Raw genomic sequence first — 22,854 nt, 5'->3', positions numbered from 1 at the left:
TTAGGATTGTTAAAATTTGCCTGTAAGAACAGCTATATCTGTTTTAAGATTACTTCATTACTGTGATCTGATACCAAATAAATCCATTGGAAAAAAGTTTCTTCATAAACATAGGGTTAATAGAAGCTGTGGCTTTTGTATACAAACAAGGCCTCAGTTACACTGTGCGTGACCTTTTTTTGTCTGGGCAGCATTTTGTCTTTTCTAATAAAGAAGAGGATAAATTAATATTTTACTCAATTTTGAAGTTCTGCATTTCTGTCAAATGCAGCAACAGAATTATACAAAGAACGATTTAAAATTGCATTTCCTCTGACTCATACAGGTAGTAATTCTCAAAGAGCAGAACTGAAATTCTTGGACAAGCTCAAGTTTGTATCAGGGAAAATATAGAAAAATCCACCTTCTTCTTCTTCATTTGCTGACTCAAGAACTGGCAAAACCAGAAACTTCTATGAATACTTAATCCTGAATGCTAAATATTCAATAGCTAGTTTCTCATTTCACTACCTAAAAGAGCAACCAGCTCAACAAGAAATAAAGACTGTCACGTTTCAAGTAGTTCCACAACATATTTTCCATACAATAAGCTTGACTCCTTTTTAGAGTATTAATAAAAACATGGGGGGTTGGTACTTAAGTGAGCATTACTATGCACTTACTGCAAACGAATATGTTGTAACTGGAATGTGTTTCTTGACAGCTGGGCTATATTCCAGAGTTTCCCACAAAACTCATGCATAGACAGGAGCAAATATTCAAATTGTCTATGCCTTAATTGCCCCAGCCACGAAATAGCCTTAAACCCTAATCTGATCAGCACATACTGATGTTAGATGCTTATTTCTTTAAATTGATAGAACAGCAATGAGTACCGAAGAAAAAGTTAAAACTGAGATTTGATTTCACTGCCTAACAGATCTAATTTGTACCTAAAGCAAGGAAATTTCTCTTCCCCACAACTATCTCTTCCCTTAACAATCCATTCCATAACCTCTTTCCATCACAGGGCTTGCAACACTGCCTTCCACATCAAACATAGATCTGGCATTTCAACTACTCACCCCATCACCAGACACAAGGCAGGTACCATTCGTACTCCAGTTTAGGACTGTAATTTTGGTATTATGATGTGGTGGTACAGTGTGATGCTCCTTGTCTTGTTTGTTAAGTATCACAACTTCTCCCGTCTCCCAGCCTGCTGCAAGAATTGGTCTGGAAGGGTGCCAGGAAACTGATGTGACCTGAAAACTTCTCTCAACGTGTGCATCAGACACATGTTCTCCCTACAAATGGAAATAAAGGGCAAGCTCAGTACAACAGAAACTCAGTATAAGGATGCAGCTAAACCTTCAGATTTGCTTCCCAGTCAACAAGATATTTTTCTGTGATACAGGACTGGCATGTAATAGAGCTTCCTGCAAGAGATATGAAGTGGCTGCACAAATTCTCTTCACAGATGTTTCACATGGACAAAAGTGTGCTACAACATGCAGCAAATCCACTTGAAAATTGCTAATGAAAACACAGCGTTAAATGACTGTCTCACTCTGCTTTTCCACACTGTTCTTCCTCACAGCACACACAAGCAGCTCTCATTAAATATCAGTCTTTCACTTCTGTATGAAAGATGAGAAAGCTTTCAGCATATTTCAAGGTTAAAACCCCCAACTTTTGAGAAAGGATAGAGCACCTCACTAAGGACACAGAATAATCTAATGCTTAAATAGCTCTTGTACATGGTTTGCAACACTATCTCAGGCAGATCCTTTAACTCCTCTATGTATTTTTCTATTTGTAAAATCTGGATGACAGTTTTTCAAAATGCACTTTGAAAAGTATACATTTTATAGGCTACTTATATTAACACTTAAACATTTCCAGTATGTCTGCTGCTAGATAGCTTGTAGTGCCACTTCCCTAAATAGCCCACTTTTTTTCCTGAAAATTATGCAAACTGAAGTCCTACGCAAGCCTTGTGTGTACAGTTTAGAGTATGCAAAGGAAGTATCTGTCTACAGGCAGAAACTGTAGTAGGAAACAGCCTACTCAAATGGGACAAGCTGAGTCTAGCAAATCAGTTCAGTCTCAAGGTGGAGAAATTATTTTTTAAAATTACATTTCTTAGTATATTTAATTCACTTAAGAGTTTAAAAAAGAAGCACCATGTGTCCATTTTACTTATAAGCCTGAAATTCTCATAATATGAGAAGTAAAAAGCAAACGAGTAACCACCACAAACAAGACTTAAAGGCTGTAAAAATTAAATTTCATGGAAAGATCAATTTAAGTTTTGAAGACCTTTTTTATAAAATGTGATCAGTAACTGACAAATCTGATGTGTTCTAGATAGCATGGGACATGGACAGTAATTAAAATCCAGAGAGAGAAATTCAAGAAGCCTAAGGAAGGCTGCAAATACATAGATTAAAAAAAGTGAATTTTCAAACCAGCAAAACGATAGCAATTCCGAAAGCAAACCTGCTGCTTATTCACCTGTTCCAGGTAGATATCCACACAGCCCCCAGACGCTGTGCTGATGGAAGCAACTGCCAGGAGTGGATGAAGCGGGTGCCAGGCTATATGAGAAGGGGAGGCAACTGAATCCGGAGTTTCTGTTCGATGATCCACATACACAGCCATCACAACAACAGCTGTCACAGGTTGCAAACCTGTACAAGGAAAACAAACATTTCTAAAAGGTATGCTTAAGTATATAACATATACATGCTAGGTATATATGCTATATAATATATAATATATATAAAATAACAAGTATGCTTTAAAAACGTGGAAAAAAAAAAACCTACAACATCATCTTGTTAATAGGCACTACACAGACATGAAAAAGGTCATAGCTGTATTTAAAAAAAACCACAACAAACTAAACCAAAACAAAACCAGAGGAATACCAAGCCTTGTAGTCTGTAGATTTATAGTGCACATAGGCTAGTACCAAACTCTCACCAGTGGCTTGTGCTGGCTTGTTTCAGAGGACTCGGAAAGAACTCAGAATTTGCAAGAAACTACTTCCAGTACTTCATCCATCTTTGGATATGATTTTATGTTGTAAAGGCTCTTATCTAGGCTTTCAAGGTAAGTTTTAACAGTTGTCACCACTTTGGAGCCTGTACTGTTGAAATTACACAGTATTAGTTTAACTCATACTACCTGTTTCCTATGTTTAAACTGTTACCTACATTTGAATGAAAATATTCTAAGTGCTGATGTTCTAAGGAAAAGAACTTGAAAGCAATGCTCTTTTCAGATTTTTGTGCCAGAAAAGGAGGAATTAATCTTTAATATCTTAAATACAGAGATGGTTTTGGGGATCTATGTTGTGTGATCTTACTGGCTTGGTTTCAAAAGAAAAACAGCTGGAGAAAAACACCTTGAGTTATTAGTGAGTAACTCCGAGACCTGGTGGAAAAAAAACCAGAACAAAACAAAAAAGAAAAAAACAAAAAAATGCCAGCTTCGAAATGTTCAGAAGACTCCTTTGACATTTCAGGGGAAGAGACTTTCTTCAGCACAGCTAAACCATGATTTAAGAACCTGCAGGCACATATATGCATAGCAGTTAGATTTGCCTAAATCACCAAATGGACACCAACACAGGATGTAAACAGACTCTTGTTTTAACATCTCTTTACTTCAAATATTCTGTCAGTGCTTAAAATAAATCTTTTGCTTTTAAGAAGGCTGTCTTTCCCCCAGCCCTGCCAAAAAAAAAAAAAAAAAAAGAGAAAAATTAAATCAGATTTAACACCTTTGACTAACCACAGATTAGAGAGGTGGGTAACATTTTAAAATAAGTTGATAGTTCCATACATTGCCTCTGATATTACAAGGAACAACATGAACTACCAGATGGGCAAACAGAAATGTGTAGTTAGCCTAAAGACAAGCAATTTGATCTTTCAATGAGATTCATTCACCTTTACCTCCATGTTACAGCAGCATGTGAGTCTAGTTTTATTGCCACACAAAACCACCGCAATAAAACAGTCAAATTTGAGTGGTTTTCATGTTTTTAATAGCTTTCTTATCTCTTCAGCTCTGTTCCAAAATACTGTACCCATTCTACCACTTTTGTTCTTACTTCATCTGTTTCATTTTACTCTAACAGGAGAAAAATTTAGTCCACATTTGAATCTAAGTTTTATATAGGCTCAGAATTCGAACTAGAAGAGAAATTCACTTTCAGATACTTTGAGATGCCTAAATGAAAAAAACAAATACTACATCAACCAAAACAAAAAACCCCAACATGTTTGGTATGAAATAATGGTTTTATAATACAAAACCACGCAGCTGTAATGCCTTTTCTAGAGCCACTTTTTCCTGGTGTTAAGTGTTCCTTGCATCTATAGTCATAAGTATTACCTATTATTATTGCTATTTCAGTCCCCTTCAGAGAAGGGAAAAGATATGTTTGTCAAGCTTACAAACTGCTTCTCTTCATCAATTCATTAATAGCCAATGATCCCTTTCAGCATTAATAGACAGCAAGAACAATTTTTCAATCAATATTGTATGTATTCAAAAAGACAGAGTAGCATTTACTAAAACAAGATTCAGTGATATTGTCATGCAAATTATGGACAATCCCTAATATAAAATAATTTTCAGCATCTCAAGAACTATACAAAATTGTACAAGAGACTGCTATATACAAATAGTTAATTTATTTGTCTAAGTGGATTACTCAGTGATGTAAAAATCACTGAACTAATGTTCATTTGCTTGCTGTAATCTTGGGAATTCATTAGTCACGTTTACTGTTGCTTCAAGCGTGTGTACTTAAACTGCAGCTTTGACAGATGCTTCCTCAAAGAAGCTGTCAAAAAAAAAAGAAAACAGTAGCACTATCTCTACAAATTATTCTGGCACTACATGTTCTATTTTTTCAGGGTCTAAAAGAAGAGAATTTCTGGAAAAGTTAAACATTTTGTGGCTTGGAATAGAACATGACCAAGTCCAGATACCTGATCTCAGTAATCAGATTAGATATACCTGATGGACACTTTTGAAATAACCCACAAGCACTTCATAAAACCCCTCAGAGTTCATAGAATCACAGAACAGTTTGGGTTGGAAAGGACCTTTAAAGATTATCTAATCCAAGACCCTGTGTGGGCAGGGACATCTTTCACTAGATCAGCTTGATCTATGCCCTGTGCAACCTGACCTTGAAAATACCCAGTGATGGGGTATCCACAACTTCTCTAGGCAACCTGTTACAGCGTCTCACCATCCTTATCACAAAACTTTTCTTCCTTATGCCCAAACTAAACCTACCCTCTTACAGTTTAAAACCATTAGCCCTCGCACATCAGTACAGGCCTGGTAAGAAGTCTCCCTCCACTCTTCTTACAAGCCCCTTTAAGTACTGGAAGGCTGCTCTAAGGTCTCCCCAGAGCATTTCGTTCTCCACACTGAACAACCCCAACTCTCTCAGTCTTTTCCGTACAAGAGAGGTGTTCCACCCCTCTGACTATGTTCATGGCCCTCCACCAGACCTGCTCCAACAGGTCTGTGTCTTTCCTTTGCTGAGGACTCCAGAGCTGAACTCAGTACTGCCAGGGGAGTCTCACCGGAGTGGAGGGACAGAATCCCCCCCTCAAACTGCTGGCCACGCTGTGATGCAGCCCAGGATATGGTTGGCTTTCTGGGCTGCAAGTGCACATTGCCAGCTCACGTCCAATTTTGCATCCACCAGTACCCCCAGTTTGTTCTCCACATGGCTGCTCTCAATCCCTTCATCCTTCAGCCTGTACTGATACTGGGGATTGCCCTGACCCAGATGCAGGACCTTGCACTTGGCCTTGTTGAACTTCATGAGGTTCATGCTGGCAAACATCAGACATGACACTAATGTCTGCCCACACAGAAAAGTTAAAGAGAGGTTCAAGGTCATTCTCTGTCCCTCTTCTTAACTGGCCAGACACAAGGCAGGTCTAGTCCAGACATCACAGACCCATACCAATGTGGCCCCGTGCTTGTGGTATCGTGTCCTTTGGGGAAATCAAGCCTTATTTCAGGGTTTATCAGCTCACCGGTCATATGCCACCAATACAGGGGCCAATGCAGACTGATAACCGGCCATCACCTCAGAACATGAGCAAAGGATTGTCTTTGTCTGCACCCACCAACATAGACATGCGTCAGATTTCACAAGGAATCAGTCATTTTACGAGGAAGATTATCCTCTGATATAGGACAATTTCCCTCCAGACAAACCTCTCAATTCACTACTTAAAAGCTATTTGGTTTGTAATTTATTTTAATAATTCATCAACTTGTATTTGTTTGGTTTGAATGTTCTGGGATTTAGATAGATAACATCAGGATTCCTACTGCTACAAATAACAGCAGTGAGCCAGAATATATGCACTTATTTCAAAAGACAATCATCTACACTAGGAAACTTTTGTTTTTTAAAAAAATATGTTATTCTGTTTTTGGTGACAATTATTAAAAAGCTACTTTTACGCTCTGTCTGACAATGTTGTCAGCACATTTAGCATCTAAAGGAGGCTGATTATGATTAGGTTTGCTATTCTTGTGGAACTGCTACCAGCCACAAGCTTATGAGAAAACCCATCACCAAGCATGTTCATAAGGTGAGTTTCCCGTAAGCATTGCCATGGTGTTTCCCTGACAAGTCTTCACAACTACCTATGTAAAACCACAGGTTTTTCTTATAATCCCAATCTATAAGAAATGCTAGCTTTTACATTTGAAAATGCTTAAAATAGCCCCAGAAAAAGAATTGGAACACAAAATTGAGTTATGCTACAAAAAGATGGCTGACGACTGAATATTAATTCCTCTAACCAGCAAAACATGAAGAATAAATAGTAAAAATTTGATTAAATCCTGAACCCGCACCAAGGGTGAAAAGGCGCAGAGGCGAGCCCCGCCTGCTTCTGCCCCGGGCCAGCGCCTCGCGTGGGCCGAAACCTGCGTGGGCCACCTCGGCCGAGCTGCAGGGAGCACTTGCCAGCCCGCAAGGAGCCGCCGCTGCCGGCCCCGGGCGCGACAAACGCGCGGGGTCCCGCCCGCCCCGGTCCCGCCGCCCGCAGCGGCCCGGCCGCCCCGTTGCCTCAGGCTCAGCGCCACTGGCCCCGCTCCCGCCGGCCGGGCCCAGACCGACCGGGAAGAAGCCGGCCAAGCCTCTGAGGGTGCCCGGCGCCCTCGCTCGGGCCGACCGCAGGGAGCCAGGGCCCCTCGCCCGCCCCTACCTGCCGGCGGCCCCGGAGTGCGGCCCCGGCGCTGAAGGCCGCACCGGCTACGCGAGTCTTCGCGTTACCCCTGACAACGGAGAGCCTCGAGCACGGAAACTCCCGACCTGGAGCCGAAGAGTCACGGGAATAACCGAAGCGGTCCGCTCGCACACCGAAGAGAAGCGGAAAGTGCCGAACGCGCTCGGCCGCGACGCCCCGCGGCGCCCCGCAGGCGAGCCGGGGCCGGTAGCGGAGCGCGGCGAGCAGCGACCGCGCCGGACTGACTCTCCGCCGCCCTCGAACGGCGCGCGGGCGCCATGGTCAAGCATCAGCAGCTGCCTTCAGTTACGTCATGCATTAACGCTGCGCTGTAGCCCCCCAAAGCTCTCCTGCCGCTGTGCCTACACCCCACCCTCCCCTCCTCCAGCACCCCTGGGTGCAGCCAGGGACAGCGCAGCTCCATCCCCAGTCCTCACCCGTGCTGGGCCTGCATTCAGCCTTCACGGCCAGGTTTACTCAAAACAAGAGAATTCAAGATCCAGTCCTCATACTGCTGTCAACTCCACAAAGGTTTTAAATTCCTCTGAAGTCACAACATTTCCACACAAGCGGATGGAAAGGAGCCACTCCAACACAGCTGTGACCAGCAATTTCTGCATGCACTGACTTATGTTGACTCTGGCCATGTGTAACATATTCTGCAATTTATGTGGCATTTCACACCTTTTCCAATTACACAGGAATTACTGGGACCCTTCTGACAAAAAAAGAGTCAGTTTTGTTAGGCAAGTAGGAAAAAGTACTAGGTGGGAGGCAGACTTCATTAAAACACTCTATGTCTCCTCCAAAACTTAAAGATAGGCTTTAGGTAGGAAGGCAAAACACTGGCTTTAGACTGTCTTACTACAAGCTCAGCAACCCCTCTAGAATAAACTGTTCTGAGCACCAGCACTGACAGTCCCATTTCCTGTAGCTTTTTATCTTCTCCCTTACAAGGCATCAGCTCCAAGAAGGTCATTTCTGGCATCTCTTCTTGGTGGATTCTTGTACACGTAATAACACCTTTAGCTCACATTGGTGCCACTCCCAAAGCACAGTGCCCACAGGATTTTTTGAGAGCATCAGACTTGGAGCATTTCAGCAGACCGTGTGGGCAGATGCCTTGTTTTCTCAGACAACCAGGCTAATGGGGAAACTATTGCAATTACGTAGTACAATCAAGTTGGAAATACACGGCCAGCAGGAGCCTCAGGCAATCGTCTAGTCTATAATACCTTTCTGGGCTGGAATAAAAATCATCTGAAAACCTCACTGACTGTCTCTGCTCAAGTGACCATTTTTACAGCTTTCATAATTGCCTCGTTCAATGTTACACAAAATTTTGCCCAGTAACTGAACTGGACATCCCTACTTGTGCATGCTTAGCTGAATATTAAAGTTCCCTGCCCTCCAATACCCAACAGAGAAGACCTGCTGTAAAGGATTTGTATCCTAAACAGACAAATGAGCAGGGCATCCTAGGATACAAAGATCTTCCTTCCTGCACACTGCACTCATAAAAGATGTCTAACAGCTCCGAGTCCCTGTAGTCCCAAGACAGATTTCAGGAGTGCAGTCCCACACAGTGCATTTCATCCCTTCCTCTAAGGGCTTGACCTCACATGCCGGGGGGGGGGGAAGTTTCACAATTAGGTGCTTCCTATTTAGTAAGCCATAAAGGATTAACAATAGGTGCATGACCTTTGGTTTAAATCCTCTTACCTGAAACAGGAAAGAACTGTTTTAGTAACACGAAGATCATCCATTACCATTTGTCAGATTAAATAACTTAAGAGCCTTTTAGCACAAATGAGTTATGAATGAAACTTAGTAGCTTCTAAATAACCTAAAAAAGGAAATACAGGACAACATGCACTGTACTGGTGGCTTTTACACCTAAGATTTTTGGAAGAGTATTTTCATGTTATAAATAATGTAATGATCATGCACATTACATGCAGAATTAAAAAAAAAAAAAAAAAAAGACATACAACAGAAGAATTAACTTTGTCCTTCTCCTGGACAGTTCTGTATTGCTTGATCCATTTCTAATAAACATGCAATTTGTTATCATACCTTAAAATACACAGGATGCACAGCAAATCCAAGTTAATGTTCTTGCCTAGTCTATAAAACCATGGCAACAAACACAGAAAGATTATTTGCATTTTGTATCTGTGCAGGTCTGCCAAAGCATGATCATGGACCCTCCCTACTATTAAAAAAAGAACGAAAGAAAGTTCAAGTGTCTTTTGACATCTCAACCTACCCCCTGCCTCTCAGCTCTTGTCTAACTCCTTTTTATTCAGTCTTTCTTTCACAAACATTTACACACATGAGCAATTTCACACCTTAACAGTCCATTTGATGCAATGGGGCTATTCAAGCATATAAAGATATTTACATACAGAGAGAATGGAAACCTTCAACTCTTGAGCTCCTTGGGGAGCTGAACATACCTTCATGTTTCTTTGCAAAGCACCATGGAAATACATAGCACTGCAGATGCAGAATGCATCATTTCCTGTCAATATTGTAAAAATCGGTTGGGGTCAAACCAAGTGGCAAAAATAAGCCATACGATCTTGTGCTACATTGTAACAAAACTGCAAAAATACTCTCTCAAAAAACAACAACCCATCCTAATTATTTCGAAGATTTAAATGCAAAGCTTTACAGTGGAGACAAGCCCATTGAGCAATTCTGCTCTCATTTTGTTTACAAATTCCATTTATAGCAATACACTTGGTTACTCACAAATACATTCTACAGCATATTTATAGATGACACCGAGGCCAAGGCATGTTCAAGTTTAGTTCATCATTGCAAGATAATTACTTGCAACACTCTCCATGAGAGCCCAATCTTCCATAACGCAGATGTCATCGTGAAGTTTAAGCTGCTAAGACACTGATTTCTAAGGTATAGCTTACAAAGATTTGCCTCAGAAGAGGGCCAAGACGTCCTTTCCTGCTACGATAGTAACAGTTTCAAAAAGAGGATGATCTAATGTTCCTTCTACAAAGAATTTAAGAAAAAAACCTGTATGTCACACAGTACCAGTTGAAAGATTTTTGGAAATCATTGTTCCTAGCAATTAACGTGAAGTCAGCTCATGAAAGTACCAGAGAGCAGTCACTGGAAAACTGGCCACAGCAGTAGAGTAGCAAGAAAAATTCAACCTCCTTTAATTCAGTACATCACTGAGTAAAGCTTCTTCATTCTGGAGATGGTTTATTTAAAAAAATAAAACTAAAAAATTCCCACTTCAGGGTACTTACACAAGTGTAAGCTCTGCAAGAACACGGGAAGCTGCGAAGACACTAGGTCTTCCCAGGAGGTTACACGTGCCTAACTTCACGTGAGTTACTAGTAACCTTTACGAAGAACTGATCTAACCCTTTCGCCGGTAAGCAGCGTGCTGCCAAGCGAGCCGCAGCGCTGCGGCCGGTGGGGCTCCTGCGGGGCGGCCCAGCCCCACCAGAGGCGGCAGGCGGGGCCCGCGCGGGCCGTTCTCGTTCAGAACTGCCCACTCACCCCCCACCCAGACTAGCAAGGAGCGGTAGGCTGAGGCCAAGGAGCCATGCTCGGTAGTAGCCCCGCGGCACAGCAAAGCGCGGGCCCGGCGGGCGCCCCGGCGCTGTCCCAGCCGGTTCCGAGGAGAGCGCCTAGAGCTCCAGGGGAGAGCGTCCCCCAGCCTACTCCTCATACCCCGACGGGCACAAGGCAGCAGGAGCAGCGAGGGCTGCCGCCGCGATGCCCCCCCTCGCCCCGCGGCGAGGGGGAGCCCCGCGCTGCCGTCACCGCCCGGCTGTGACCCGCCCGGTACAGCCGGTACCGCGGGCAGCGCCCCACGCCCCCCCGCAGCCTCGCCCAGGAGCACCGCCCTTTCCCGGCAGGCCATGAGGGCACCGCCACATGCAAATCACCGCCTTTCTGGCCAATAGGAACCTAGATCACGTCCAAGGGCCCCGGCTATAGGGCCCTCAATTGGTTCTTCTTTTAGCCAGTCAGCAGCCGGCTCTCGGGATTCGTCTCGCCCTTTGACGGACACCAGCCACCACCTCTTCCTTTGCGTCGAGCTGCCGTCACCCGCCCCGCGCCGCGCTTTGTTTGGCTGGCCCTGGGGCCTCGGCCCCGCCTCTCGCCTCGCTCCCGTTTGCCGCTAGCCAATGGGGCGCCCTGCGTGGGGTCCCGGGGTGGGGAGCGCCGGCGCGCTCAGCTGGGCCCGCGCGTTGCGTCCCGGCCCGCCCCCTCGGCCCGGCGCAGTGTGACGAGGAAGCGGAACCGCCGCGGCCCGGACTCCACCGCGGCCCGCTCTGCGCCCGAGCGCGGGGCCGGGGGCGCCGGCGGAGTGCGGCCGAGCGCGAGGCGCCGGGGGCCGCGGCGCCGGCTGGGGGCGTTGAGGCCCAGTGGGGAGCCGGCGGTGCCGGGACCGCGGCCGCGGTTTCGGAGGAGCCCGGGGAGCAGAGGTCGCCTCCGCGGCCGGGAGCAGGGCTGCCCCTGCCAGCAAAGCTGGGAGGGCCGCTGGGCTCCGCGGTGGTCGTCGGGCGCGCTGGCCTGCTCCCGAGGTGGCGGGTCTGGGGCGCAGCCTGGGGGTGCCTGGGGCTGCGGGAGCCAGAAGACCCGAGACGGCCGCCGGCTGGAGCGCGGAACCTGCGCGGCGGCATTGATGCGGCAGGTGAGTCTCGGGGCGGGGGGCGGAGCGGAGTTTTATTGGGGGGGGGGGGGGGGGGACGGCGCCCTTGGCCCCCGTGGGGCCGGGCCACCGGTCAGCGGGGAGCGGCGGCCCTGGGGTCTGCGGGGAAAGCGTCCTCTCTGAGGGGGCTGGGCTCCTGTAGCGGGCAAGGCGAAGGGACGGCGGCCCAGCACGAGGGTCTGGCGGACCAAAGCAGCCGGGCTAAGAAGATTTTCCCTCGGGAAGAGAAAGGAAAAGCAGGGGCAGCGTGAAAACGGGAGGGGAGAGCAGCTGAGACGGGCACCCTGGGTGCCGGGCACTGCTCCCCGCAGGGCCAGGCAGGACGCTGCAGGGAAGCAGGGCAGGCGGTGTGATTTGCTGCCCCAGCCCTGGAAGTGACTGTCCCCAAGATGAGTTTCTGGGGTATCCCCCGTTAGTTGTTGGAGGGTGCCACTGGATGCATCATTTCACTTATAGTCGTGATAAAACTAGAAATCAAGGAGATTTAAGGCTTACTTAAGTTTGTCAGCACAGACTATCAGAGTTAGAAGATTTCTGTCCTGAAAACTTGAAAACGCTCTTAATTCTTGTTGTGTGGAGACAAGCTTGTTTGCAATTGGGGACCTGTCAGGTGAACGGTTAACCAAGTTTTAGTATGACTTTAGATCCACAGCTCAAATCAGTTTGAATGTTTGCAAGGAACGGAACATTACCCGATGCAATTCGGAACAGGTAGATTCAATGGCTTCGCTGAAAATCGCGAGAGGGAAAAGTATTGGTTTAGTAGTAGGGCTACAGTCTGTGAACTGTAGTCTCACAAATTTGTATGCCATATAATGCTGATGTGTCTTGTTTATTTTCAACCACGTTATTCTGCTGTCAGGCTAATCCATAGCCATTGCATTCTTTATTTGTGATATTCAGAATTTCCTTCTCTTGCTGGTCTTTATCTCTGCCCTCAATTAAAGTTGGACTGTGGCTCCTGTTCTGGTGACAAGGCGGCTGCATTGCAACTGCTGCTTCTTTCTGTTTTGCTCGAGGTGGTTACTTTCTTGGGACTTGACTTCTAGGGATGGGGTCAGTGATATTTTTCTACCGCCTTTAAGAATAAAAAACAACCCAGTTGTTGGGTTTTGGCGGATAACATGATTTAATGCCTTAAGCTTTTGGGTGTCTATCTGGTACTTTGTTCCAGGATTTAACCCCCCCTAACTTTAGAATCGAGAGGCTGTATGAGGTGGGACGAAGAGGGAGCAGGCCGCCCCGGCGGGTGGCCCCGGTGGCAGATGCGGTGTGCAGGTAGCTGGGCTGAGAAGGAGGCCCGGTAGCCGCCGGCCCTCGGGCAGGTGATGGCTTAAAACTTTTTTGCCCGGTCCCCCCGACGTGAGGGGTGCGGAGCCGCCGGCAGAGCCCTCGGGTACCGGGGCATCGCAAACGGGGTGCCGCTGAGGTGGAGCGGGCGGGCCGGGAGCTGCGGGCCGGGCAGCCGGGCCAGCCGGGCCGGCGCCGGGGCCCGCGGTGACAGCGATGCTCGGGGCGGCGGGGCGGCCGGGCGCGGCGGAGAGGTGCCGGGGCTCCGGCGGGGTGGGGGCGGAGGGGGAGCTGGAAGCCTCGGTAGCCTTGGCCAGTCCCAGCCCCAGAGACACACACACACACAGAGAGGAGGAGAAGCCGCCGCCGCCGCCGCATCTGGGAATATGAACCCCCCCCCCGCGGCAGGTCGGATCGCCGCGGCTCCATGGTGAGGAGGAAGAAGAGCCCCCCTGGGCCCGAGGAGCCGCGGAATGGGTAGGATGGGGGGCCGGGGGCGGCCCGGCCCGGCCGCGCTGCCCTGCTCTGCTCCGCCGGGCTCGGCGGCTGCCTTTCCTCTCGGCGGCTGTCGAGCGCTTCCACACGCCCGAGTTTGGCTGGGCGATTTCTCCGGCAAAGGCGCCCCGAACCCCTTCGGGAGGGTGCCGGAGGGCTGCCGGGGGGGCCCGGCTGCCTTTTGGGCCGGTTTGGGGGGGGTTCCGGCGGGGCTTTTCCCCTCCCGCCCTCGGCACAGGTTGTTGGGTCGGGACAGCAAACGAAAGGGGATTTAGTAACAAACAACGGCGGCCATGTTGAGAGGAATTTCTGCAGCTAAACTTCTCCCCTCTCAGCCCAGGGATTTCTCGCCCTCTCTGGGGGGCTCCCCGCCCTGACTCTGTGCCCCCCTCTTTTCTCTCTCTCCCCCCCCCACAGGATGACAGTGAAACTCGGAGAGAGCAGTGGGGAGGAAGGGGTGAAAAAGCTGGGCAAGAGAGCAGGAGGAGATGAGGAGTCCCTGGAAGAAGAAGGGGCAGGAGGAGGAGGAGAGGCAGCTCCAGGCAGCAGCAGCACAAAGAAAGAAGAGAAGATCATTAACAGCAACCGTAGCAGCAGCCCCCCACCGAACCCCAGCTTGTCGCAGGCCCCGGCCTCCCTCCAGCCCTCCCACAGCCAGGACCAGCATCATTTTCTCAGGTCCAGCGTCAGGCCTCAGAGCAAGAGGCTGAAGAAGGATTCCCAGGCATCCTCCTCAGTTGGCAGCAGCACTGCTGCAAAAGGCAAAGGTACTGGGCTTTGGGCACCCTTCAAACACGCGAGCAGGGCTGGGGGGGGTCACCTGTGGGCCTGGGGGTTGTCATCCTCCTGTAGATGCCATCTTTTGTTTGGTTTTGGGGAAGGTGTTTTGGGGTTTGTTCTCACAGTAGCTGAAATCCTCTTTGTGTCCCAAGGCTTCAGCTTCTCTGCTGCCCACTGTCCCCTTTGCACTTACAGAAATGGGGGGGTTACATGCCTATGTGGAGGAGGAAAACATCTGCATTATGGAAGCAAACCTTTAATTCCTGTTTTTCATCTCTCAGGTTTTAGGGAATTCCCGTATTTTGGTTAGGAAATCAGGCTCTAGCTAGCTGTGTAATCAGGTAGCTGCACTCTGAGTTCTGTTCTTGGATAATAACAAAATATTCATTATAGGTAAAGAAGGGGGGGGGAAACAACCCACAAGGTGTTGGCAATTTCCCCAAATTATTTCTATGACCATTTTACCCAAGAAACTTTTGGAAACAGCTATGAAATACACATATTGCCATACTTGCTCCTAAGGTCGTGAGTCCTGTGTTACTGTCTCAGAACAGTTTGGGCATTTTTGTATGATTTTGGTTTAAAATTGTTTTGCATACATCTGAATGTTTGTGTGTGTGTACATACCTACACATGCTTTTTCACTTTAGCATTGTAGATCAGAACTTGATGTTTTTCAAAGCTGTTTCTTGAGTAGCTAGAAGACAGCAGGGGTATTTGAATACCTTGGTGCTATTGTGTGTGCTCAGCAGTTACTGGATGACACCTGGCACGGCAGTTGAGCTGTATGTGAGACTAATTTTGGGTACCTTGTGTTATTTTCTGTTAATTTTTGAGAAGAAAAAATCCAAACCTCTGAGATTTCTTCAGCATTTGAAATAACAAAGTTTACTGTTGTAAAACATGATAAAACTCCACGTAGCGTAAATGTGTCTTGGAGATTACCTCACTCTTTGGTCCATTATGGCGGTATGCACATGCTGGGTGTTAGGTAAACATTACAAATTACAACAGTTTTTTGTTAACAGTGATAAAGCAGTACAAATTGTGATATTTTAGTTATTACATAGCACAAAAAAATTCTTGAAATCAGTTGCTTGATAGTTAGTTTATATAATTGACTGAAGTATTTTTTAATACCTTAGTTAGGCCTCTTTAATCTCTTAAAACTTTTTGAGTGGAAAAACTCCTATGCGTCATGTTGGAGGACAGAAGGAAAGGCCTACATAATTTTTTCTCCTGGTTGCATTGAACCAAATAAACAAATGGATAGAATACCCAGGAGTGTTTAGCTACAGGTAATTATTTCAGGTGTTGTAAATAGTATTGAATGTGAGAAGGTGTTTCCTTGGAATACATGTTGTCCATGGTTGACAAGTCGAATACACACATTTGAAGTTATTACATTGCTTTCAAAGTGTATGCACGTGTGAACAAAACACATGTACCTTTGTGCACGTGTGTATTCATGTTTGTATATTTGTACATAAACATTCATTACCAATTTTAGAGTGGCAGAATGATTTTTAACTAGGTGTATCGACACAATTGAAAAACAAACTTAATTTATTTTGCAATTCAGATTCCAAAATAACCCAAATAAAATTATATACAGAATGGAAAATTTTATTTCCGTAATCAGTCACAGATAGTGCTTGTAATCACTGTACCTGACTATGTTGTCAAGTTTGGGGAAACTTCTTAAATCATTGGGATTGACAGTTGGTAGTAGAATTTATGGTTATGCTTTCACTTTTTGAATTACAAGACCAGCTGTAGCTCTGCTTGGCTAGTTTTGATGTGGACGCATTGAAGTTGATTATTCTGATACAGCTGAGGTCATAACTGTCAGAACTTGGAGAAAAAGAGCCATGGAGCGGGATCCTTTCTAATTTGAGTTCTTTACATTCAGGGATGCATACTGAAAGGTTTTCCAGGCTCGTCTGAATTCTCCCTAATGGAGTGTCTTGTGATCAGAATTTATAGGGCTTTGCATTCCAAGAGAAGTGTCTCACAGATCTAGCTTCCAATAGGGAACGAATGTGAGGGTGAAGATTGCTAGTAAAGATTGGACCTAAATCCTTCCACTTGCTGTCCCACCAACTTTCTCTTCCCCCTGTAAGTATAAAAATGATAAAAAGCTTGAAAGCCTGTGCTTTGGATTGGCTCTGAAAACGAGAAGCTTTTCCATTTTGAGCACCGCAGTCAAGGTGATGGCTGCAAAGGCAAATTTAACATTGGCCAGCAGGAGTGGCTAGACCATGCTTGTGCTTGGTCCAGTGAAACCAGAAATTTGGTTTTGTTGATAGTCTTTCAAAATGCTATGTAGCCCTTAAAATTTTATTAAAGTGGTCCTGCTTTTAGAATTGGTATTCTAAAGTGAAAACTCTTTCAAAGTTCCGAAGGAGTGCAATCAATAAACTTAATTTCTTTCAAATTGTTACTCAGCAGGCATTGGCTTGTCCTGATCATGCTTTTAAAAGTACAAATAGTGTTGAAAATAGTATTTTTTTTAAAATAGTATTTTAAATTTTATTTTGAAAATAGTAAATTTTTTTTGTCTGTTGCAGATCCATTTGTGCTTTTAGGGCGCTTCGTTGTAGCGAACACATTATTGATAATGTAAACTTTACTGTAAACTGTAGGAAGAGTATGCCGACCCAGCAGCTGCTGACTTTTCAACTTTACCTTACTATGGTTCTGGGAAGATTGTTCATAATAATTCTCAAATTCTGCCTAGTAGAATGTATAAATGCATTGCTTATTTTCAGGTTACCCTGAACGTAATCTTTAATTGCATCTTTGAATTCTGTTTCTTGCCTTTTTTGTGCACTTTTGAGTTTAGGGCAAAAGTGGCATAGAAAGCAGCATAGTGAAATGAAGTTTGAAAACTATTTCACTTCAAACAGCCAACCCATTTTGGATTGCTGAAAGGTTTATAAAATTTCCTGCACAAACATCTAAATCTGTGGGGTTTGGTTTTGTTTTGTTTTTAAGAATTCTTAGCTTATTTTGAAATGTTAGTTACATTTTTGTTGTATTTTCAAGTTCATAGTCTACACCTCAACTAATGCATGACTTCTTGAAGTATGAATGCTTTAAGTAAGTCTTAAAGTAACTTGCATGAAATTAGCAGAAGAACTTGAAGGAATAGTGGAGTGGAGACGGTTTGAGAGTTCAAAAGCGGGGAGGTTCATTGAGGGGAAGGAAGCAGACCAATATAAGGCTGCTGAAAAAGAGGGATTTCTGAGAGTTTACTTCTGAAATACAAATGTTGCCGAGCACAGGTTTTAAGGTGTGTTTTGGGGCTTTTTTCCGTGAAAGTGGTTAGAACATGCATGTGTATGCTGCGACCACATTGGTAAAAGCAAATGTGGAATATGTTGCCATCATGTGCTGTAGATTTAGTTTGAAGTAGAGTGTTCCCATTTCTGTGTTTTTATCCATTTTCTGAATGCAGAATGAAGTCAGGAGGAAAAAGTAATAAAGTCTAACGATGATGAGCTGAAGCTTGAAGATGTCTTTTATGCTATTGCTCTAGATTTATTCATAAAACGTGTAGAATGGCCCAAACAAGTATTTGGATTTGTGTTGCAGTAGGAGGCAGTTCTTTCTTGAAAAAAGGATCATTAAGCTGAAAGCATTAATTGAATTAAAATGTTCCATCTTTTGGCATCATATAAAACTTGCTAGAAGGCAGTCCGGTTTGTTTCAGTGCAGCAAAATGTGTGTCCCATAGCACACAGTTTAAATTAACTACTGTCCTCTCGTGGAGAGGATGTATGTACCAAGGTACCCAATATATGTACTTACAAGATGATTTTATTTTATCTGCCCAAATATTTATGCTGCAGAATGTATTGTAATATTAATTTGAAATGTCATTCCTCCAGCATTATTTCTCCAGGGCATGAATGACTCTTCAGAGACTACTGGCACTTGTTTTCATGTTTTCCTTAATTCTGTCCACCTCATTTACACTTGGTACTTCTCCTTCCGTCCTACCCTGGCATGCTTTCATTTATTCTTTGCCCTCCCATTTACCCCTGTTCTCACTCCCTTCCTTTGAAAGTGGCTCAGGCCCAGAACTCCTCAGTATCCCGTGCCACAAGAGAAGGATTTTTTTCATGTGCCCTTGTGTAGTAGGTACTGAACTTTGAAAGATACCTGTCTGCAAGGCCGCACAACTGTGTGATTTGGATGGAACTTCTTTCTAGGCTTTACGGGTATTTTCTAATGGAAGAGCAAGAGAATAATGATTTACTGGACATGGGGGACTAACCAAATTTATTATAAACTGTGTTTATTTTTTACAGCTATGCTTGGTTAGCTCAGTGCTGCATTTGATACGTTAGATATTAAATATATACTGTCTGTAGAAAAGCAGTCTTTCAGTATAGTTTTGTTTGTAGACTCCTGTTGATAATTGACACTATATATGTTTAAACACATTCAACTACATCTTGGTTGTGCAAATCTTGTAAATAATAAGAGGCAGAAGAAGCTAGACTGTCTGTATCCTTGGATATAAGGATGCTTACTGGCCATGTTTAAAACTTTGGATGTTAATATACAAGAACACAGTGTGGTACAACCATGCAATATGGCATAAACTGTCCTGGACTTATCCTTCTTAGGAGTCCCTGCTATTTACTGTGGAGGCATACAAGGTAGAATCTTGTTTTCCACTTAGATTAGTACTCAAAATGAAGCATTGACTTGCAGGGAATGTGTCTGTTTCTTTTCCTCTCTCATCTGTATTCTCTTCTCAGCTACAATTCTTGGAGACGAAAGCAAACTGGATCCAGCCTGCAGCTTTGCTGGGTTGCCCTTCCACAGAGCAAGCAGCTTCGCATAAATTCTGAAAGTACGCACTTTCTGTGGGATCACCTGATTCATTTCTTCACTGAAGTGCATGACGTAGTATCTGCCATTAGAAAGATAAGTGGCTAGAAATGGGGCTCGTTTACCAAGCGATCAGAAAGGAAGTTTGGATGTTTGTCTTCAGTTGCTTTTTCATTAAAATTGAGGAGTAAATGTTCATTGAGGAATGCTCTGCAATGGGAAACACATTTGTGCCGCAGAATGTGTTTGAGGCTTTCTGGAAAGTATAGATCATAGCACCTTAGCCCAGCTCTGTGGGCAGCAGATGTTTTGATACACAATTTCATAAGACTGCTGAGCAGTAATGCAGGTTTGTGAGGATAAAATAGTCACTCAGATGTGTTTTCTGGTGTGGCCTCCTTAATGAATCTTTACTGAAACCTCTTCTGAAGGTGATCTCGTGTAGTTTATCCCTGCTATTGCCTCTTGTAGAACCCCAAAGAGAAGAAAGAATGTTCTGAAGGAAAATTTCTGGCATGTCACAAGTTGGCATTCACTTCCTGTGCTTTGGGGAGTGAGTTTAGCATCCTAATGCTCTGCATTTGGCCTGCAGCATGCAAGAGTCTTTGAAAGTACCATCTTGGTCATGAAGGTATTCCCTGATAGATGTTCCACCTACAGTTGGCCTGTGACCTCTGAAGAAGCTGAGAATTTTGCAAACTAAATCTATAGAACACCAACAAGAGAACCAGCGTGTGTGTTAAGATACATGTGTGTAGTGGGGATTAACTCTGTGGATTCTGGCTTCTGTGGATATGGAATCTGTCGTAGAAGATACAAATAAGCTGGCATGTAAGAGCTGCCAGTGGAAAATTGAAAAGCAAACACTAAGGTGCTAGTAGAGCCTGGAAGGAAGAACTTGTGGCTGTAGCCATGATAAGACACTGGCACTATCAGTGACTCGATTATTTGATACATGCAGTGTTCCATTGTTTGTCATTTTCATACCAGATTTTTAAATTGCAGGACTTAAATCCCTTTATGTAATTTTTGCAAGTGCTTGTGTTTTGCTTAGCTGTACAAAAGCAGCAGCTTTTTCTACAGAAGATGTGGTTTAAGGGGATGTTAGGCCATTCACAGATAAATGACGGGGCATATAGATGGGTAGAGAACACTGGATAAGAGGAATAAGTAAGTTTCTCTGAAACATTGGTGTTCTGATCCATGGTTTTATTGGGGGTTATAGTTCAAATACCAAATACAGAAACCTGATGTCTTTGCAAACTGTGGGTTGAAAGCTGAGTGGGAATGCTGAGAATTTACACATCCAAACTTGCTGCTTTGTACCTCATGTGCAGATGCTGGTGCTCCACTGCATTCTGGCATGAAGGGAAGGAATTCTTGTAGCTGTAATTGTGTGGGTGTCTAGTTCAGTGGTTGGGTGATGTAGGATAAGTAGACAGAGTGAGAATGACCATCTTGTCTTTGTCTTCTCTGCAGTGTTCTCCTTTTAGAAATTATTTTACTTAGAACAGGTACCTAAGCAGATTGGTACAGTAAGCCTTCCCCTCTCCAGCCATTTTGCAGCAGTAACTATGGCTAGCCTCAGTGGACCTTTTTGTTTTAGTGCATTGCTGAAGTTTTAAGTAATCTGTTTTTGGGAGTTAATGATCATCATCTATCATTAGTGAAGGCATGAAAACTTGTTAGCTGCTTTGTTTGTTAAAAGAATCTCGTACAGTAAGATTGGAAGAATGAATTTATGGGGCGTAATTTAATGATGTATGACTATCTTTACTCTTTCTTTTGCCTTTTATGCTGAATCAGTCTATAATACCATGGTTTAGAGTATACTGCATTCCATTGCCTCACTAAGATCAGTAAACTCTAGGGTGGGTTGTGGTAACCCAGTGATAAATATTACCGTGCACGGTAGTGAGAAGGTTTACACAAAGGGATGATACAGCAAACTCCTTTATTCTTGGAAGAATTAAATGTCATGGAAAACTTCTGTAGAGATGATAGGATATTAGAATTTTTAGGTCTTCATAGATGGTGTTCTAAACAGTTGTCTGGATAGTAGCTAACTTGTGTTTAGAACAAGAAAGGCTGTGATAAACTTTGCAGGACTACATTTTGGCTTGTCTAATAGTAAGTATATGTAAAGGAACAAAAGAGCAATTATAAACTACGTATCCTTTGTAGAAGTGGAATCAATGGAATCCTTCGCATGTGCTTAATAGAACCATTAATTTCATATTTTACATACACCTAAGAGGAGCTTTATATAGTCATGTTAGAATTTGAAGTCCTTACTGTACTTTTCCTTCTTACACTTTTTAATAATGAAAACTTCACGTGTTCCAAGTGTACTGTACAACCTTTAAAAAATCCTTTGTAAGACCTGAACTTTAGGCAGCTGACTTGAGGTTTTTACTTGTTTGAGTATTTGTACAGAGTGATGTGTAAAAAAACAACAAACAAAAAATCCCACCCAGAAACCTTAGACAAAAACCACTGACCCAACAAACACACACTCCCAAACCCTGCATTTGTGGTTCCTGTAAATGATGTCTCACTAAGTTAGAGGTCTGTGATCAGAATAATAGCTCTGGAGTAGAAAATCCTGCAGCTATCTTGATAAACGATGTCTTTTGCTTTGGGAGCTACTAGCATCAGGAGACTGTAGACTGAGGAGTGATGTGTTTGAATTCCTTCTTCTCATCCAAAGGTTTTAAGTATTAAGATGTGTATTTCTTTACCGTGCAAATTGTGATATTCCAATCTTATATTTGCAGAATAAAGGAAGCAATTCTGTGTGTTAAAATTGTTGGTTTTCTTGTCAGCCATCAAGAGAGTTCAAGTGCTGAGGTTTTTCTTACGTTTGTTTTTGGTGTTTGGGTTTTTTTTAGGATTTACCTTCACAGTATAGAATTAAATTGGTTAACTTTCAGTAATTTTATCAGTGTCTGATGAAGGCTTTACAAAACAGAGAAGCTGTTTGAGAAGTTGGTTTTATGTTCATTTGCTTCTAGATGCCTAATTCTTTTCCATGTTTTGCCTTACAGGCTTCCCTGTTGTGATAGAAATAAAAGAAACGTTAACATTAAAATGTTCACAATATCATATTTTACATCAAGTAAATATTTATTGTGTGCAGGGAAAAAAGTGTGCTTTCATACATCTTGCTCTCTTCAAGGTTTGATTTCAAATGTTCTTTGTTATTTGAACAAACAGCTTTTTTAGGCATCTGGAGAAACATGGTTTTGTCATCCAAAGGAATTACTTTCAAATTGCAACTGAATACTTAAGATATACCTACAAACCTTTCATATCTCTAAAGCTTAGTAAGCCTATAACTGGTACTCTTTTACTCTTCTGATACTCTTTCTTCTTTAAAAATGATACTGGGATTATCAGACTGGGTTATCCTGGTTCTTGAATGAGATAGATATATGTATATATAAAAACACCGACTTTTTCAGGTAATCAAACTGC

The 22,854-nt window shown here is 43.9% G+C and overlaps 2 protein-coding genes across 14 annotated transcripts in view; one reads left to right on the top strand and one right to left on the bottom strand.

The window, feature by feature from the left end:
- The window catches only part of IFT140 (intraflagellar transport 140), an 85,969-nt gene extending 74,950 nt beyond the window's left edge, over nt 1-11,019 (bottom strand). For 3 of the 10 annotated variants that reach the window (XM_055708481.1, XM_055708482.1, XM_055708483.1), the window contains exons 1-3: nt 10,550-11,018; nt 2,497-2,672; nt 1,065-1,286 (exon numbers count right to left, since the gene is read on the bottom strand). In XM_055708481.1, coding sequence (XP_055564456.1) covers nt 1,065-1,286; nt 2,497-2,643 — 369 coding nt within the window. In that variant the 5' untranslated portion in view covers nt 2,644-2,672; nt 10,550-11,018. Of the gene's footprint in view, nt 1-1,064; nt 1,287-2,496; nt 2,673-7,247; nt 7,592-7,705; nt 7,907-10,549 lie in introns of those variants that run through there. The other 7 variants (XM_055708475.1, XM_055708479.1, XM_027810061.2 and 4 more) reach the window with 6 other exon arrangements.
- A 520-nt stretch (nt 11,020-11,539) lies between these two features.
- Nucleotides 11,540-22,854, top strand: part of CRAMP1 (cramped chromatin regulator homolog 1) — a 52,243-nt gene continuing 40,928 nt past the window's right edge. For 2 of the 4 annotated variants that reach the window (XM_055707514.1, XM_055707513.1), the window contains exons 1-2: nt 13,620-13,734; nt 14,170-14,519. In XM_055707514.1, coding sequence (XP_055563489.1) covers nt 13,685-13,734; nt 14,170-14,519 — 400 coding nt within the window. In that variant the 5' untranslated portion in view covers nt 13,620-13,684. Of the gene's footprint in view, nt 11,950-13,550; nt 13,735-14,169; nt 14,520-22,854 lie in introns of those variants that run through there. The other 2 variants (XM_055707517.1, XM_055707516.1) reach the window with 2 other exon arrangements.

This window comes from Falco cherrug, chromosome 4 (genome assembly GCF_023634085.1).
Source record: "Falco cherrug isolate bFalChe1 chromosome 4, bFalChe1.pri, whole genome shotgun sequence".
Taxonomy (NCBI): Eukaryota; Metazoa; Chordata; class Aves; order Falconiformes; family Falconidae; genus Falco; species Falco cherrug.
Note: the sequence above shows the minus strand (reverse complement) of the source record. Positions and strands in the feature narration are given on the sequence as shown.